This window comes from Chanos chanos, chromosome 1 (assembly GCF_902362185.1).
Source record: "Chanos chanos chromosome 1, fChaCha1.1, whole genome shotgun sequence".
NCBI lineage: Eukaryota > Metazoa > Chordata > Actinopteri > Gonorynchiformes > Chanidae > Chanos > Chanos chanos.
The window spans coordinates 52656935-52676947 of record NC_044495.1 but is presented as its reverse complement, the minus strand read 5'-3'; the positions used below and the strand labels follow the sequence as shown (position 1 = coordinate 52676947).

Here is a 20013-nt window from a genome sequence, read left to right as displayed (position 1 = left end):
CGTACCTCCGCTTCCAAACACCCGAAACGAGTCACGAGCAGTCTGACCAGAGGACGAGAGGAGGATATCCCGGCTTATCGAGTTTAACCTATGACTTCTATTGCATGTACCTGTTTCCTCTTAATTTACCTCTAGTTAATTTTAATGGGATGGAACCGGTTTATCGTTAAGTCTTAAGTGGAACACCGTCATTTTTTCTTGCATTATTTTTCGTCAGTCGATTAATTGGATTTTTAGGGATGTAGGCCAACCTATTGCCAGAATGTGAAAATTTAAATGAAAAAGCTCGTAGTTTACTTAAGACAGGCATTTTATATCATTTTGTCTTTAAAATTACAAGCCTTAATATCCCACATTTATCTCGTTCTAGGAAATCCAATACAGCACGACCTGTGAGTGGGGAGTCAGACGACTAGTGTGAGGTGTAGCCCGAAGAAATTGCGGCTGTTCCATCCATTGACAAGATTCATTCGTCTTTCGCAAACCGAATCTGAATGGGGAACTAGAGTGGCAGAAGCCTGTTAGCGCTTTTCGATTCTTGCCGGATTTACTGCGCATAAAGGAATAATTCACCGGTTCTCTGAGTCATCGCACCATTCATCTTCACCATGAATTACTTGAGACGTCGACTGTCGGACAGTAATTTTATGTCCAACTTGCCGAATGGCTACATGACTGACCTACAACGCCCCGACCCGCCGCAACAAAGCCCTGCCCCGGCGGTGTCGCCAGGATCACAAGAGAGGCGCCAGCCCCCCAGTCAGTCCACAGGAGCCGGCTTTTTCTCCTCTATTTCAAACGCTGTCAAACAGACCACGGCTGCTGCTGCAGCCACTTTCAACGAGGCGACTGAAAGAACCAGCGCCGCGGCAAATGCAAAGATACTTTTGGTTATTGACGACCAGCAGACAGACTGGTAGGCCGAACCGGAGCGTTTTTTTTCTGTGAGATGTCGTGACTATGCTTATTATTATTTCCAAATCACGTTTTCTCATTATGGCAAAGACACAATATGCCATCAATTAAACAGTCAAGTAAACACAATCCCTCTGCAAAAGGACTGGAATTAACTGTAGTTTCAAGCTAGAACTAACGTTTTAGAAACCTGAGTTTTTGAATCAGTGTCAGAAAAGTAAACTATTTTGCTACACCTCGCAATTCAGGCCGGCAGCTGTTTGGACTATTCGTCATGTTGTTACATCCTGAAATCTGATTACTCTCAGTATGGCTTATTATACTGCGGTGATTATATTCCGTTCTCTAATTCACAGATATTGACGTTATTAGTTTTCTAACCAGACCACCCGCTGGAACAAAATTTCATTCAAGAGGTAGAGTGACAGTCCAAACCGGGAGGTCCGCACCACCCTGCCCACTGACCCCCCACCGTAACAGTATCACGTAGATAAGGCGAATAGCTCAGGTCCTGTGAGATATGAAGGTACAGATTCCCTGCTGTTCAAAAACTTATCATATGCCCACAGCTGTTTAGGCAGCTGTTAAAATTTCAGATATGTATTTGAGAGCATTGTTATTTACTATCCGTATCAGACAGCTAAGTTATCAGCTGGATACAAAACATAATGTATACTTTTGATGTTGTGGCGCGTTTCCCTTTAGAAAGCAGTCATCATGAAACAAAACGAATTTCGAAAATTCGATCTTGTACGTTGAGATCTGATTTAAACAGGTCCTTACTAAATGGGTGCCTCTCCTTTTTTGATTCTATTATTTCAAAATGTATTATGAATTTTTCAAAGATTTGGTTGGTATAATTATACATACATACTCGAATCTCTATCTATCTATCTATCTATCTATCTATCTATCTATCTATCTATCTATCTATCTATCTATCTGTCTGTCTGTCTGTCTGTCTCCTGCATGTCTGTGTGTCTGTCTGTCTGTCTATCTATCTATCTATCTATCTATCTATCTATCTATCTATCTACCTATCTATAAGCAACATCCTGAAATTACCACTGATCTTTTATTCAGGGCAAAGGTCTTCAAAGGCAAAAAAGTTCATGGTGAATTTGACATCAAAGTTGAACAGGTGGGTAGTTCTTTTAAATCAAGGCATCAATCATAAATGATAGCACTGTATCTCACCGGTGGGGGCTTCAGTATTACAAATCCTGAATCAATACTCTTTACCCTCAAGAAGAATTGCGTGGGTATAAATGCACTCCATTGGATCCCCATTCTATCACTGCAGTTAGTAAAGTACCTTTGTGTTCTGTCCAATCCTTGGCCATAGCTAACGTAAGGCAAGTAATGTGAGGAATTATGCTTGAAATGATAACAAGTCACCAAATGAGCAGGGAGTTGACTCAGCTTAAAGATAAACAGCATTGATTTTTTTTTTGGTCAACTCTCAACCAATCTCAGAAAGGAGTAATCAGACATATTGATCTATTGATCTGGAAATGCTGATCATGTTGATTTGCTTTAAGGCCGACTTCTCTGAGATCAATCTTGTGGCCCATGCAACTGGCAGCTACAGTGTGGATGTGGAGGCAATTCGCAATGGCAATAAGATCACAAAGTGAGTTCCATTTATATAATTACACATGTCGCATTCAATGAAAAGAACAGGAAAGATAGGAAAACAGCGTTTACCAGAACAATGGCATATCATCAAGAGTCTGTAATTGTTTGATTTAATAAGATGTTTTGTGCATTTGCAGGTAATTCTAAGTTACATTGGCAGATTGCACATATACAAAATATATTGCTGGTATCATAGTGTCCTTGCTTTCCCAGAAAATTAGTAGCTCCTTGTAAAAGATTTCATGTACACACACACACACACACACACACACACACACACACACACACACGTATCATATTTTAGTATGATTTTTAATGCTGCCCTCATTCAATGATGAAAAAGGTTCATTTAAGGTTATCTGATGGCCTAGGTGTTTCAAACCAGACTTTGTGCTGGTGCGACAGCATGCCTTCAGCATGGCCAAGAATGGTGATTTCCGGAACATCGTAATTGGTCTTCAGTACGCTGGGATTCCCAGTGTCAACTCACTCCACTCTGTCTACAACTTCTGTGATAAGCCATGGGTGGTAAGCACCTTATTCTATATTTATCATAAATAGACATTGACTTTTTTTTTTTTTTTTTGAGATGCTCCTGGCTTCAGAAATGTACCGTATATCGTATAACCTGTTGCGTAAAATGTAGACAAGATAGATAATGGGGACGATATCAGAACAGATGTGACATAACATAAGGAACATATTACAATATGGCACCATGGAAAATATATGTGTATATTGACATAAACTGGTTGAACAAGTTCCAACATCATATTTTCAGCCCTAAAAAAGCCGAGTAAACATACGGGCATTGTTCAATAGGGGCCTGGTTAAGACGGACAAATAAAACTGTAACACGAACCTGGTGCGCAAGAGGCCGCTGTGTCTTATGTAACCGAATTTTTTCAGAGGGGAAATCACATCCTCTCGCCTCCCAAATGTTGTTATACGATGACTGTGCGTGAAACGTGTGGGTTGATGCGTCTCTTGCAGTTCGCTCAGATGACCAGATTGTACAAGCAATTGGGTCCAGAAGAGTTCCCACTGATCGAGCAGGTTTATTACCCAAACCACAAGGAGATGGTGAGTGACTGGCCATCTGTTACCTCCCCATGTTAGTTCCCTGTCACTTCCAAAGACCCAGAAACACAGCCTGGCCCAGGAGGGCCTGGATGTTGGCTAATACTTTGCCCCAGCTCACCACAATAGGGTTGCAAACACAGCGGGGTTTGGCTCCTCTAGACACCACGTTAAAAGCCTCATAAATATTCCGAGTTCCATCTCAGTTTTTTCCCTGTTTAGTTTGCTGCATTCTCAGGGCTAGTAAGCAATTTGGGTTAGTATCTAATCGTTGTTTTGCTGTGAAAAGGGTAATTGTTACTGAGCCTGCAGTAAAATGGATGGATGTTGAATGTCTGACGGAGTTTGTTACAGTGCTGTGATGCTGAAGCTTGTCTCGGTTTAGTCTGAATGGCTCTGCGTGTTTGATACTGCAGTGCTACTGCATCCTGCTCTGCCTCTTCCTCCTCTGCAAGCTTTCGCTGGCTTTATTCAGCCTATGATCCAACAAGTATCTCGCAGGGCTGGAGTAGGTTTGAGAGCCATGTATTGAGCCAGGGCTTATAACCAAGGATTCTCAGACTGAGTACTATGGTCTTTGGGCTCCATTTTGTGTTAGTTCAGTAGAACTTGTTCACTTGTTTGTTTCTTTGTGACAGGTGCACACTTTTTTTTTTGTCATGAAAGGGCTTTGTGGCAGAACGCTTGTGTCTCTCAAATGCCATAGCAACTGTCAAATATGCCCTTTGCAGCTGTCAGAAGACGGTTAATGAGTAGTCTGATTTTTTTGTAGCTGTCTTTATTTTAGTTAACTTTAGCGTTAGACAAAATGTTGATTGAGGTCACATTGCTGCAGAATCAGATGGCATTGTCTTTGTGGAACCAAATGCTTTGTGGAGGTAAAGTAAAAATGAATTTTTAATGATGCCTTCTCCTCACGTTGTTTATTGATGGTTGTGAGTCTCAGTCTACTAAATGGTTTTCTTTGAAGAAAGAAGTGATTAATTAAGAAGAAATCTTTTAATGGTGAGGCAACAGTTTGTGTTAGACAGTTTAACGGGCCTTTAGATAATGAAGGTGACGTAACATATTGTCAGAGCTACACGGCAAATCCATTAGTGTGAATTTAAATCTGAGAGGGTTCATATTGTGCGAAACAGTGAAGGACAATATCCCACACAGCATGGGGCAATATACACTTTCTCAGAGTTAATTTGTCACCAGTGGGTTACCCATGTACTGCTTCAATTCCCTAATGTTTGTGCATCAGCTGATGAAGTTCCTCGTCTGTTCTTTGTCTCGTTCTCACAGATCACCACTCCTGGATTCCCTGTGGTTGTGAAGATGGGCCACGCCCATTCAGGCATGGGAAAGGTGGGTGATCACTTTTTTACACACAAAGGCCACAGGAGCATCTGGGTTTGGGAAAAAAAACCCTTTTATTTTGGCTAAAGGATAAAGCCTGGAAATGACAGCTCTGTTAAACACTGAAATGCAAAACCAATCTTGGAAATGATAAAATAACATTTTTTTTTTTTTACACCAACGTTGTTCCTCTGTGGTGGTTTAGTTCTTTATTGGATAATGAGCTGAGAATCAAATGTGCTTTGCACTTATCTCGAGGTATTATGAGTCTGTAAGTGTTATTGTTTGAATATTTCATTATGTTAATGGAGCCACAACACACTCAGTCAAATTAAGTGTGTGGCCTAACTTTACAGAAGCATTTCCATTTTCTCCCGCAGGTGAAAGTGGACAATCAATACGATTTCCAGGATATTGCCAGTGTGGTAGCCTTGACCAAGACATACGCCACATCTGAGCCTTTCATTGATGCCAAATATGACGTCCGTATCCAGAAGATTGGAGACAGTTACAAGGCCTATATGTGGGTGAAAACCATGATTGTTAATGTCCATATGATACCTTATGTACAATTTGGTCAATCACATTAATTATTTATACTTATAGCATTTTAGGGGATAGAAAGTTCCAGTTCACTGGTTTTTGAATGTGTATGCTTAACCTGTATTGATCTTTGATTGGACAGGAGGACCTCAATCTCTGGAAACTGGAAAACCAACACAGGATCAGCCATGTTGGAGCAAGTTGCCATGTCTGACAGGTAAACGTTTTTTCTCTTGTCTATGCCTAGTCACTTCCAACTGTTACTTTTGAACTTGTGTATGGCATGGGTTTTTAATGAATTCAGAGACAGCATAGCAAGATGTTTTAACTGAGCTTGAGGGAAACATAGTCTTGTTGTTCTGCTCTAGGAAACATTTGTGGGTGGATGTTCATTCTAAGGGCAGTTGTTGTAAGTGTGCGTACTCTCTCTAGGTATCGCATGTGGGTGGACTCTTGCTCTGAGGTCTTTGGTGGTCTGGATATGTGTGCAGTGGAAGCTTTACACGGAAAAGATGGCCGGGACTACATAATTGAGGTTAGAGGTCACCAGTTTCAGACATCTTTAGGTAGCAAAGGTGACATTCAAAAGATTTCTTCTGTTGAGCACTGGAATTACAGTGTGTACCTCAGCTCATATTACCAGAACTGTCTTTTTAGCTTCTACCTAACTCTCTTTACAGTCTTATGTAGTAAAGCATAAAAATGTCATTGTTTACTATTAACCTTCCCATTAGCCTTACTATTAACCTATCTATTAACCTTCATGATGCATTTTTTAAATTAGCTGTTGTACTGCATATTATTAATCAAAATCACAAAATGCTGATGTTTACATGGTATTCATTCATGAAAAAAATGCTTATGAATAAAATGGTTAATTTTGATATTACCTTTGGACCACAGAATGCTGGCCTTATAATATTGGATTCATGTTATAAATATACATAACACGAACTTATTGTAGCAGAGTCTAATCATATTAAATCTGCAAAAATTTTGCAAACATTGCTCACCTGACCCTTTTGTCTCTTTTGATCCTCTCTCCCTCTCTCAGGTGGTGGGATGTTCAATGCCATTGATTGGGGACCAGCAGGACGAGGATAGAGCTCAGATAGCTGAACTAGTCATCTCCAAAATGAACCAGACCATTCCACGCACTGGACTGCCTTCTTCCACCCGCTCACAGGTGAACACACACACACACACATTGAATTTATTTTGGAAGGTCTTTGTATGGGGTCTAGCAAAAAGCACATTCCTTCCCTGGAACCTGACAAACATTTTAAGTTGCTTGTGCTTGCAGAGAATGGTGAGTTTCCACCAATGTCGATATGACCACCAAAGTAGCACTGTCAGATGGAGTGTCTTTGATTTTGAGCATTAAAGTGGCTAGTTGTCAATACGCTTAAAGCTGTGAATGTAGTGAGTCATTTATACTGTGCCTTTGTGGCTAATCCCACTCACAAGAGAAAAGGCTCAAGAGGATAATCTCTTTCATCCTGGAAACCTCACATCGTGATAATCCTGCAGCAGAGGTCTGAGTGTTTGATCCCGTCTTAATGTGGTACATAGTTGTCTATAATTGATTATCCCGAAAAGTAACACAAAAAATTTCCCCTGAATCAGCTTGTAGAGGAGTGGTGCTGAGGAAATCAACTTGGAGAAAATGGTTTTTTTTTGACAGAAACTTGGGTTAGAGTTCTGTGGTTATTATTGTGAGTTATAGCTGCGTGATCTGCTGATGTCTTGAGACTGGAGGAAATAACATGGGGGGAAAAAAAGTTATGGCGTTCTCTGTTTTTCAGCACACGTGTCGAAGTCATGATATGAAATTTTTATGCCTTGGTTGTTTGCCAATAGCTTGGTGATGGATTTATGGAACGTATTATGCGACAGCAGCAATCCATTTAACCCCGCTCTCATTCTCACTCTCTTTCTTTCTCTCCCTTTTTTCTTCTCTCCTTAGGCACCTACACAGAGAGCTGTATCACCTCAACCAGTTACCCAGACTAGAGTGCCCCAAGCCCAACAACGCCCTTCTCCACAAGGTACACAACTATAACTCTATACTGACAACTTTATACTTTTTTCTTTAGTGAATGAGACTTAACTGGAATTTCAAATGCAGACGGTCACTGTGGAGCTCTGTGTAAAATAGCTGTCAGTAGCTGACAGTTTATTTATTAAATTACACCAAATCACGATCCCTTTGGTGACTCAGAAGATGTGAACAATGAGGTTCCCAGTGCTTAATTCTGTAACGCCTTTTTCGCTTTTTAAGGTGGTCCACAACAAGCACCCTCTGGCAGCCCCGGTGGTCGTCAAGGACCCCCTTCCCAGCAGCGGCCCACTCCCCAGGGCCAGCCTATTCAGAGCCTAAGCCAAGCTCCATCCCAATCTCAGCCAGTGACTAGTCCCAGCACTCAGAACCCCCCTACTCAGCAAGTTAGGCAGGGAGGCCAGGCTGCCCAGCAGCGACCGCCAAGCCAGGGGGTTCCAGCACAACAGAGACCCCCTACGGCTCAGGGTTCAGCACAACGTGGTCAAGGAGGTTCCCCTCAAAACCAAAGGGTGCAACAAGGAGCCCCACAACAGCAACAACAACAGCCACAGCAACAGAGGTCCCAAACAGGGGGCCAGGGGCCTAAACCTACAGGTGGTCAACCTCAACAGAGGCCTCCACAACAGAGGCAGGGTCAGCCCGTCAGGCAGCCGACCCAGGGAGGTCCCCACCCCGGTCAACAGCAGAGAAGCCCTGCTCAACAGCAGGGTGGACCTCGGCCCCCGACCACCCAACAACCACGACCCATTGTGCAGGGTCAGGGAGGCCCGGGTGGCTCTGCTGGTCCTGGGGCTGGCCGGCCTCCTGTCCAGCAAAAGCCTCAGCCCCCCCAGAAGCCCAGCCCTGATCACCCTGCTTTGAGTGGTTCCCCTCAACTAAAGTAAGAACGACACTTCTTCTACTGTAGCCTGTAGTATTTTATAGGGAATGTTTTTATATTGCACACAGTGACTATGTGGATGAGGATGAGGATGATGATGCTAATGACATCTAGAAGCAATGCATATTACAGAGTCTAGAAGTCAATAACATGTGATGCTGAATATGTGCTCTAGAATGACTTGCATGCTAAACATGTTGATCTTGTGACTCAGTTGCATATTACATCCAAGCTCATTCCCCCAGAGTTTGAAATCAAATTCTTGATAGTTGAATATGCATCTTGAGGAAAGTGTGCATTGTCGTCTGTCTGTTTCCACTTTCAATCAACTATTTTAATAAGCTGGAAAAGGACATCATTTTATGCGTTCCTGTATTTCTCAATGTTGGGCCGCAAAACCCTATGCCAACATAAGAATCAATACACAACTTATTCAAATATTTTTTAAGAACCATGCAGAACTTTACATTGAGGAATACTGAGACAGCATAAATGATGAAAACAATCAAGAGCATGCCTTCACATCAGATCTGGTCATTCCCCATGAAGTTTGAAGGCGTTTGTTAGTTATGCACTCTAGTAAGGATTTCCAGTTTGTTAGTCAAAACACTTAGGAAAGACTGAACCAGTTTCATCATTTCTCTCTCTTTTTCAATGGCGTCACTATGCTACCCTTCTACAGTCATCTTCATGGGTTTGCTGCATGACTTTAATAGCTTCTTCCTGTCCTCTATTGCCACTCTCCTCTCTTTATAGCAAATCCCAGTCTCTTACCAATGCCTTCAACATTCCAGACACACCGGCGGCAGCACCGCGCCCAACTCTTAGTCAGGACGAGGTGAAAGCTGAGACCATCCGTAACCTTCGCAAGTCCTTCGCCAGCCTCTTCTCTGTGGAATAAGCCCCCACACACTCCTCGGGTCATTCATCTAACGCTCCATCTATTTCCCACCAAAAATACACACATGCTCATCCTGGATATGACAAATCAGACAGATAAATAAACAGCAGGTCACACGGTCCATCTCTCAGACAGTCTTGTCTAGTCATGCACAACACATATATAAACGTGTAAAGACACACACACACACACACACACACACACACACACACACACACACACACACATACATGCAAACATTTGTATTCAGATCTATAACCCAAACAAAGGACCAACGAAATATTATTCACTGTCTCAGACATTGGTGGTTTCCAATGCTGCACAGCAAAAAAGAGCATCACTGCCTATATGTGTTGAACATAACAGTTACAAGAGAGAGAGAGATGTCAGTTATTATGGCCAAATACACTGTATATCTAAAGCATTCCTAGTCCATCACTGATTCCAGTTCAAATCCTGTGTGAAAACATGTTTGCAAAAACACACTAATAACACATGCCCCTTTTAGCACACACGGTCACTGACTTCTCAAGGTTTCACTCCCAGTGTGGAAAAAAGTGTCCATTGTGTCATATCCATATTTAATCATTCAGAGCCTCTGCTGTCATTTCATGGGTTATTGCTAAATATGCAATTTAGCTGCGTTTTGATGGATGACATTACAGCTCAAATGTTATCTTAAAATAGAACTCAAAACAGAGGATTTACAGCGATATAAAAGCAGAATATTTATACGTCATTTCACATTGTTTCATACATTTCTATGTGACCAAATTAATTCATGTTCAAAATGATGACACCGTATTTGATTGAACACAGTAGAGGCTCAAGTGAACCACCATAAAGATGCAACAGTGAAACTATATTCTGTATGGACAGGCTTTCGTCAAAGTGTAACGCTAACCTAGCTGCCGTTTTAGCACTAGCCACCGCTAGCAATGTCGTTTGAACTGCATGTCTTATAAGGAGATTGTAGTTTTGCACACGCAGCCGCTCACAGTTGTGCTTCGTATTTGTGCCGTCATGCCGTAGATGAAGTAGTCAAAAAGTCCCCGTGGTTTTATTTAAGTGAGCAATGCCATAGCTGCCTCCCCTCCCTTTCAATATGCTACCCCTCTACAAAAAAAACAACGGTTATGCCAATTGTTTGCCCCAAAACCTTATCAACCTGCCTTATAAATGACAGAAAGAGTACAAGGAGTTTGAGTTCAGTAGGGATTTTGTCTCAGGGATGTCCTGGATATTGTGGCACAACGGCAAAGTGTCTACGATCAGGTCTTCCAACCCAACAGAACCCGAAGTCGCTGATCTACAGTACAGAGGAGTATAGAGTCATTTAGAGAGAGAAAGGATATATTTATCATTTATTGAGACATGTTTGCACAATGAAAACTGCTATACTTGAGAATATATGAGGTGGATTTAAAATCTCAGGAGGGTTTGAGTGAGAGAATAGAGTCCTATGAATATGTTCCATGAGGTAATCTGCGGATTGCTGTGTTTGTTTTTTAACTTTGGGCCTTGTTAGTCTGAGTGTAGTCTCTGAAACCAGCACTAGAAAGAGAGAGAGGGAGAGAGTTTGGGTGGTTGTCTGTCCATTATCTCACATCAGACAGCCTCACTCCAAAGAATGTATAGCCAAGGATACCATCAGCAAATGTGCTCATGATACAGACACTAAAAGAAAGGTACACTTTCAAAGGAGATGTCTGTTTCATTTTGGATATTCAATTTGTTCATTTTTAGTACATCCATGGACCCCTTTTCTCCCCCCCCCCCCCTTCCCCTAAATCTTGGATCCTTTAATCATTATTCTGAAGTGTCCCAAATTCCCCTTGGATCCATAGCTAAAATCAGCATGCAAGCTTGGGCACTGTAATGTCTTCCATAAGAGAGAACGTATACCACCGGTACACTAAGGTCTTATTGGCAATACATTTTTCTGAGCTCATTTGGCTAGTCCCAATTGTCTCTCAGCACCCACCCCCCTACCCCCCCCCGCCCCTCCTGCACCAATCCCTTTGCCTATTAATGCTGATCCCTTGTGACATATGGTGCATTAATGTTTCAGTGTTGTACCGTAAACTGTCGAAACCAAATAGAAGTGTTGTACAGGTTGTGACTTAACAAAAACAATGCAAAATTAATGTGGAGTTGATTTTTTTTTTTCCCTCTTAGTTTCTATGATGGGCGTTTGTTAATGTGTTCTGTGTCAAAGAGAGGAACTTTATGAGTTTGGCTAAAGATTATCTGGGGTTTCTTCTGGCTTTTCTCAACAAGGTTTATTTATTTATCTGTTTATTTATGAAATGGCAGAGGGCGATACGGATGTGATCTATACTGTTTTTAATGATTTTCGTTCTGTGCTATAGTACCTTTGAATGTAATTTTCTTTTCTCTCAAATATGGTTAATTTTAAATAACTTCTAAGTCAGTTAAGGCAGATATCAATTTTGTGGTTCCACTTTGTATTAAGTGTCGCTGTTACCAGCTTATTTACATTATAACTGCAAAAGTTATACTTTTATCTTTATAGGCACTGATTATTATATTAAACTTATGCATCTGTCACACATAATAACCAGATGGGCTACTACAATGTTCTGAAGGAATATATTTTAACAATGCACTGTACTCCTATTTAGAAGTATCTTGCAATTATTATGTAAATATTATACGTATTAGAGACACTTAATATAAAATGGGACTTTTGTTTTGATTAAATTGTAAATGTTGGTAAGTGTTTTGATATTTGGATGTCACTCGAATGTTCCCCCACACAAACCCCCACCCTGTCACTTTAAGACTGCAGTAGAATGTGAAGTAGAATGTGTTATAGTTCAACATGAAACTCTTGAGTTGTACAAGATAAAATTGTTTGGCTCAGGCAAAATGTTAAGGTGATTTTTTTAATATGTTTTTTCCCCCTCATGTTTTACTACAGGGAAAGTGAGGTCAATGTTTTTAAAACTAGGCCACCTAAGCATGTGTAATGATGGCTTTCGAGTGAGTGAATTATATTGTTGAACGCTTGATGCAGAAATCCTTGATCAGGAAGATAAGTTTGGAAGCAAATATTCTGAATATTTATCTATGTAAGAATGTATTTATTTATTTGTATGGTTCGATGGCTTTCAGTTCTCCTATTTAAGTTTGTCTTTACATATCATTTGTGTCTTTTTAGTATTTTAAATTTCAATTGAAAGCATTTAATATTTTAATTGCTTTTTATTTTTTATGAAGGTGTTGGTTTTAAAAGATGTTCTTCGATTTTTGTCACAAACTGTTTTGAATGGTTTTATCCAATACTGACTGTTTGAATTTCTGTGAAATTTGTCTTTGCTATGAAATTTGTTGATGCCTGCCAGTTGTATAAAAAATAATATAGAGGAAAATGAAACATAGTAATAATATAAAGGAAGGAATAATATAAAATCTTATTAAGATGAATATTGTAGTAAAAATACAGTGTAGTTTAACACTTATAGATGCAACTTTGATGTGATTTTAAATGTAGCTTAATTAATTGTGCGAAATGTCTATGCTACCAAAATGCGCACATACTCAATAAAGTCTATGAAACTTAAAAAGCACTAGTTTCTTTTCTTCATAGTGTCGTGTATTATATGATAAAATAATAGTGCTTCACATGTGACTTTTTTGTGATGTGAAGTGTGTCAGTGCATACCGGTGTAAGAGTTCACATACATAAGTGCTCACATTTGAAGTTTTCATGCAAATACACAATCTTTTGGAACACATAATATACTAATAAGGATCTCACTAAAAATACCTTGAATAGACTGAAGCTACAAAACATTTAGGAACATTCTTAATCAGTTAAATGAGTTTTTCAACTTCCTTGAACATTGTTCACAGTTATTATAAACATTTTTTTTTAATTGCACAGTTTTAAACACCTTCCCACACATTCATTCCATAAATACCACAGCTTGCACTGTAGTGCCACTCTGCATTAGCTAGCTGCAGTTCATTCCCGTACAGGGGAGATGACTGTCTGCAGCAAAAGGCCTACGAGAGTACACTGTAAAGCTCTGTATACTCTATGAGCCAAAACATTAGAGCAAGAAAATAATGGTTTCCATGGTTACCATGGCACTCCATTCCTCCCACGAGCCACCAACTTAATAGCAATAAAATTGCTATTTAAACACCTCAGGCAGCACCTCTGTAGAAGCCGATGGCAGTTGGGGTCAAGACGTCACTTGAAACTGTTTTCTGTCTGATCTGAGGTCAGTTATAATATTTTGCTCAGAATAAATAGGACACAAGAGACGAGGAGTCAGAGAGGCATTTTTGGTGACATCAATATTTGCACAGAGACAGAGTTTTCAGTTATGGGGTTGAATGATTTATAAGTTTAGCGCTTTATATATATATATATATATATATATATATATATATATATATATATATATATATATATTTTTTTTTTTTTTTTTTTTTTTTGTTACACAAATATCCATCATCATCTGTGCCTGGCTTCCCAAAACGGCCACTAAGTGGCACAAGTCTGCAAGATTTCCGTCAGGATGGTACGATTGCAACCTCTGTAAACCAAATGGCAAAGAAAATTATGAAAAAAAACTCAGTATTTAGTCACTGATGATTATGAATATGCTCTTTAGTATGCAAACTCCTCCTTTTTACTGTGTGCAGGCACCATACCTGAAGCACAACTTTTGGAAATTTCTGAACTTATATCCATGAATGAGATCTAGGTGAACCAGTAAGTAAATGCACAAAAATGCACACACTGATACACAAACTCTCTCTCTCTTTCTCACTTTCTAATACACAAACACTAACACCCTCACAAGGACAAACAAAAAGTACCATCCCACAGCTCTGACCAGAAGTAGTTGTCTGGCAGACCAGACTATGGAAAAGAACGGAGAGATATCTTAGCAGAAGGAAGCGTGTGGAGGATGAGCTGTTGCGTGAGTCAGATGGGTGCTGGAGGAGTGTGAATTTCTCAGCTTTCAACTATTCATAGACTTGTTTGCTGATTTTGTAATATTTAAACTTCGGGGGATTCGGGAATGGGATGCTATGACAATGCTGCTCCTTATTTCCCCCGTGGCGTTCCAGTCTCCATGGTCACAAACCAAACCTACCCCAAGCAATTTGTTTTAGAAATGTGTACGAACCCAAAAGTCTGCGAGTTTCAAATTTATGTCACGTCATGATATTGTTTTTCTATGCCGTTTTTATTCTCTATTTTCATCTCTGACTCTGTAAAGGTCACCTTCCACATATTTGAGAGAAATAAAAGTTGTTGGGGACAATTTGTCATGGTGACATTATTGTATTAACAACTATAGAAAGTTTTAGGAGCAGTTATGAATTCTGACATTTTAAAAGTATAATTAGGTTATCGATTAAGAAAGATGAGTGTACAGCCAGTAGCTGTTCATCTTTATAAGAGAGTTTTTCTCTTATTCATTTTGACACAGAGCCATTTACACCCAGTACTCAAAGCAATTCTGAAGTCTGAACACTTTCCCCATCTCCCTCTGCGTTCTCTCTGTACAAGTGCAACAGAAAGTACATTACGCCGCTGACCAATCACCTATGTTTTTCAAAACCGTGTTGTGACAACATCTGTTGTAAATGAATCTGAACCTGACCTGTATTCCATGAATGAAATGTCTCTCAAATAGTAAAAAACAAACAAACAAACAAACAAACAAACAACAACACGACAGAAAAAAAAAGTGAAATGGTGAGATAGAGGAGGAAGACATCTGAAAGAGAGAAGTAAAAAAAAAAAAGAAAAATCCCTTTCAAGATCTTCACAAGCTTTTGCTTTGTGTTTTGAAGATGCGGGAGAAGTCTTCTAGCTTTAGATGTGTAAATTTACTCTCTGTGTCAGAGGGGTCCCATCTGTGCTGTAATTTTATCAGTGCTGAGTCCGGCAAAGACCAGCAGACTGTGCACAGCATGTGGACTGTCACACACTGCAGTACGGAGAGTTGCGTCTATGGACTGACCAATGCTGTGTGCAGAGGTCATTCTTCCCTTTCAGCTTCACGTTACGTCCATAGTATTATATACACATGTCCTGACATTTCACTGTCGTTGTAGAAACACATTCAAATACCACACTTTGTGAGCTGTACTTCTTTTTTTTTTTTTTTAACCTGTTTACTACTTGTTTACCATGGGGATTTCATTTAGATACTTCAGTTCAAAGGAGATTGGGAAAAAGTAACGCTGCTGCTTCTCTCTTATTCTATGTATCGGCTACTATCTCTGGCTCTCCAAAAGAGTGAATGTTTTCTGGACGTTCAAACCTAACCTACATGCCATATACTCGATACCCAGTCAACAAGTTTCTAATCTAAAGACTCCCCAGAGGCACGGGATGAGTACGTGGGCCCTCGAAGAGGGGGGGAGGGGACATGGGGAGGGTCGATTTTAATTAGAGGACTGATCAATTTCTCTTTCCCTTGAATACTTTTTATGACCCTCAACATCTATCTTGCGACGTGAAATAAAATTCTATGTGATGTCATATTGCAGATAACCCAACACCTTTGCTATTTGACACTGGGTCAGAAATAAGAGAGTCTCAGATCCTCTCTAGAGTTTCATGTCTTATCTGGCTGCTCTAGATGCACACTGGACTGAAGTACGTGATAAATCTTAATAAATGTCAGAAGACCTGAAGTAGCTTCGGCCTGACGCTAAGCGATAACGTGATTTGGTGTCAGACACGCTCTTGCAGAAAATCTCTCTCGAAGTGTACTCGGCATACAAACGATGAAACGTTGACTCGACACACTTCATATATGATCCCAGTTGATGGATGTGTCACATTCCCTAGTGAAGTCCATGCTTCTAAAACGGCCCTGGATAGAGTGAAAAGGTAGCCTGAGAGACAATGACAGAAGCTGTGTCTATTTAAAGCTGGCTTGATCCAGAAAACTAGATAAATCAGCCTTAAAGAGGCAAATGGGCTTCTTCCAAAACCGTGATATGATGACGGAATTTCAGGCTCAATTATTAAGAATATCGGGATCCACGTTAGAGCAAAACACATAAAGAAGGGCCTAAATATTGTATTGTACTGTAGCGTAGCCTTTCCAAGAAAAGCAGAGCTAGAGAGGATGATTTTTTCATCTGTGAGCAAAAGAGAAGGTTCTCTCTCTCTCTCTCTCTCCTGCTCAGAAGTACTATGAATAAATGAACACTCAAGATAGAGGGAGATCTACAGGTCTCTTAATAAGAGGGGGGAAAATTTCTCCTTCTCTACATTTCTCCCTCCATTCCCACACGACCTACTTCATGAGCTTTTAGTGGCCATGAGAGATGTCCCTGCTGAGACAGCCTTAAATCACACGGAGAGAAGTGGATGAGATATTTAACTGAACGGGTGCTTCTGAGAGAGGGTCTATGTACATAGATACAAGACTTCCTCATTAGCATTTGTAATTATATGCATTTACTGCGGTATAATGACATCCCAGGCACTTTTCACTGTTGACTGAAGCAACACCCATTGTGTCGGTCAAAATGTGAGCTCTATGTCTTATAGTGCAGAAGTCTTTTCAAAAACGCAATAGCCTTAAACTGATGCAGGTGTGCTATCCGCATGTGAAAATGGTACCAGAGGGGAATGGAAAGATATTCAATCTGGTATTGAATTCATCGACAATCTACGATAGGTACTCATCAGCCCAAGCTTTGTTTGTGAAGAGCAGTGTAGATTGCGATTTGATTTTATTGGACTTCTACTGACAAAGCCTGAACACAAACCCTATCCCCCTCCCAATAAGACAAACACACAGACAAGGCAGCAAGTCAAAAAGAACCCAGTGACACACACAAAAAAAAGAACTGAACTCTGCCAGAAAAAGCTCAATGACACTTATGTCTACATTACACTGATGTAGTCTGTCTTCAGCAGGCATTGTAGAGCGCTATGAATCTTCTGCTAAGTATTTCCTGTCAGAGGCGGCAATGCATTTTAGATGACTTTCTCTCTGTGTGTTGGGAAAAGCCAAATAACAAATAGCCTGAGGGAGCGCAACTGAGAATGCTGTGCATGCATCTTGGCTGATGAAATAAGAGCCATTTTAAATAAAATAAATGACTAAAAATGACAAAGCCTTAGCAAGCGAACTGAAAGTCTTATTCGGCACAACTGGTTCGGCGTAGTACATAATCTCTGTAATCATTATCACCGCATTACAGTACACACATCACATTCATTCTAACATATCATTTAAAACATGCATTTGCCTGTCATTCAGATGTCTGCAGTGAGGTTAATGTTTAATGAGGTGATTAATGAGATTTAACGAGATTCTCTTGCAGTTTTAGCTTGCCGAAGCCTAAAACCACTTCGGTTGACGACTAAAACTTTGAAATACACACACACACACACACAAACACACATGTGAAACAGATGACTGACATCTTTTCCATAATACCTGGCAGGTGTGTGGAGTGTGGTGCACCTAGCCATTTAATTAACACTATCTGGAGGTGTTAATGTGGCTGTCCAAGTCTCAACCATGATATGGACTTTTACGCTTTTACTCTCCTCGAACCAGATCATACACCTGGAGCAAAATTGAAAATTGGAGCAGCAACCAGACTCGGTGAGTCAAGTCATGAGTCAGTTCCAGGGGACAAGTCAGTCCCCCAGCCCTTGCAAATGATGTGTTTTTCTCACACTGTTGATCTATGCAGTGGAGGAGAGTTACAGCAGAGCTGCAATGCACCAGTACAGGGTACAATGTGTGATTAATGTAACCTCGCCACATTTACTGCTCTGTACCCCACATTATATAAAGACACCTACGATTGGCTTGCCTCATTACGCCCTCCATAAACTGGGGATGACTGTGCGAGGGTTTGAGATGAATGAAGATTCCTCTACTTCAGACAGGAGGAGATGGGGCCAACAGCGTTTTCTCTCTATCTTAAAGGACGCAAAAAGACTCCCTCGTATTCTCAGGCAACCTCCTCTTGATGTAGGTTTTAGTTAGTCTCCGTGGAGCATTTCTCCACAGCGTGCCCTTTCTCCGCCTTGGAAAAAAGAAATGAAAAGAAAAAAAAAAAAAAAAAAAAAGCTATTACGAAATACTGCACTCGACGATTTTTGGCCTCTTCTTGTAACCATGGATACGACAGTCTATTTAAAAAAAGCTTCATCATCAAGGAGGGTTTGTTTGTAAGTGTTCTTTTTTTTTTCATAGGCACAATGCTGATGTAATCAAAGCAGATACATACATTTTGCGTAAAAAAAAAAAGGAAAAATACACCAAAACACTTCTTTGTTTTCATCTTTAATGACTATGGACTTAATTCCACCTTCTGTAGCTTAGCTAATACTCCCAGGTACCAGGGGTTCACTTGAGCAGGAGGCAAACTCGTAAGGAGACAGAGAAGGATGCCAGCATCCTCAGCCAGACACAGGGAACGAGAGACTCTCTGCAACTGACTTAGAGCATAATCTGCTCGGACAAACATGAGAAAACAATCCTGTCCTCTATTTGTGAGCCAAAATACCTTGGCATTACCTTTCTCCAGGCACAACCAAAGACAGAGCCAAGATAACATTTTATACACACTGAAGCTTTTCTTTAAAAAGACCATAATTTACTGTTAACTGATGCAAATCTTTGCAAGCTTAGAAATGACCTAAGATACTCAAAGACTGCAGGAGTTCAATAAAAATGGATAAGAATTATGTTAAAACTATTCATTCGTTTCAGAATAATAAAAACTAAAAAAAAAAGAGAAAAAAAAAAGAATTATAATACTTCTTCAAAATGTGTGTTTGAAGACAGTACTATGCCTGGTTGACCAGGGCTAACTCTAAAGAGCAGTTTGTATTTTCCTGAAAACAAATGGCCAGTCTAGCATTGGAGGAAGGGTGAGTCAATTGATCTCTCAGAAGCAGCACTGAGTTGAATCAGGCCAGAATGAAACACGAAGCAGGGATCAAGGCTGCCTGTGAGAGCGTTCAGGAGGAGCAGCTCCTCAGGGTCTGAATTTTGGTGTGGCTCTGCTTTGGGGAAGCTTGGAGAGGCAGCTGATTGGTCCCTTAATCCCGTTTGAAATAGATGTACAGACAGCTCATGCGTGCAGGGGAAAAAAAAAAATCTAATCTCATTCTTTGATGCTCTCTGTTCATTCTACGACGTGTAGTCTTTGGGTCAAAATTCCTAAGCCATTCTGGTTTAAAGCTTTTTAATTGAGACCATTTGCTCAAACACTAGTGCCATCCACGTTCTCACCTCCTCTCAGCTGGCTGTGAAATACCTCAGTGCATCCATGTCTGCTACAAACAGTTGTTGCGGAGATCATCGGTCATGCAAAGACACTTTTTGCACATGAGTATAAAAATATACCCTGATTATGCAACGATGCAAACGCTTCTGCGAGCGATTCCCGAGAGACTCTATGCTTAACGTGTTTTTACTCACTCTTATGTAGTTCTTCTATATACTTCCACTGCCTGGCTTTTTTGCTATTCTCCTGTAATGGACTTTTCCTGTTCAGCTCTATCTCCATCACAGCTGTGCTGCTCGGGATGAGAGTCTGGTCTTTAAATTTGCATAAAGTGTGCTACATGCTCTTACAGGCTGAAGTGAGCCACAAAATTAACTGCAT

General features: G+C 40.4%; 1 protein-coding gene across 1 annotated transcript; it reads left to right on the top strand.

Moving 5' to 3' along the window:
* Positions 1 to 608: 608 nt before the first annotated feature.
* Positions 609 to 9363, top strand: syn1 (synapsin I). Its single transcript, XM_030780811.1, has 13 exons — positions 609 to 916; positions 1999 to 2056; positions 2457 to 2548; positions 2925 to 3081; positions 3547 to 3636; positions 4924 to 4986; positions 5358 to 5500; positions 5663 to 5737; positions 5953 to 6055; positions 6575 to 6706; positions 7487 to 7568; positions 7802 to 8462; positions 9219 to 9363. The coding sequence occupies exons 1-13, from the start codon at positions 609 to 611 to the stop codon at positions 9361 to 9363; spliced, it is 2109 nt and encodes a 702-aa protein (XP_030636671.1).
* Positions 9364 to 20013: the final 10650 nt, after the last annotated feature.

Bases quoted from the DNA above. Each gene is read 5' to 3' on its own strand.
- syn1 (XM_030780811.1), top strand. From the start codon at position 609: ATGAATTACTTGAGACGTCGACTGTCGGACAGTAATTTTATGTCCAAC. The intron at 3,637-4,923 runs GTGAGTGACTGG...TCGTTCTCACAG, and splicing joins ACCCAAACCACAAGGAGATG to ATCACCACTCCTGGATTCCC. The intron at 6,707-7,486 runs GTGAACACACAC...TTCTCTCCTTAG, and splicing joins CTTCTTCCACCCGCTCACAG to GCACCTACACAGAGAGCTGT.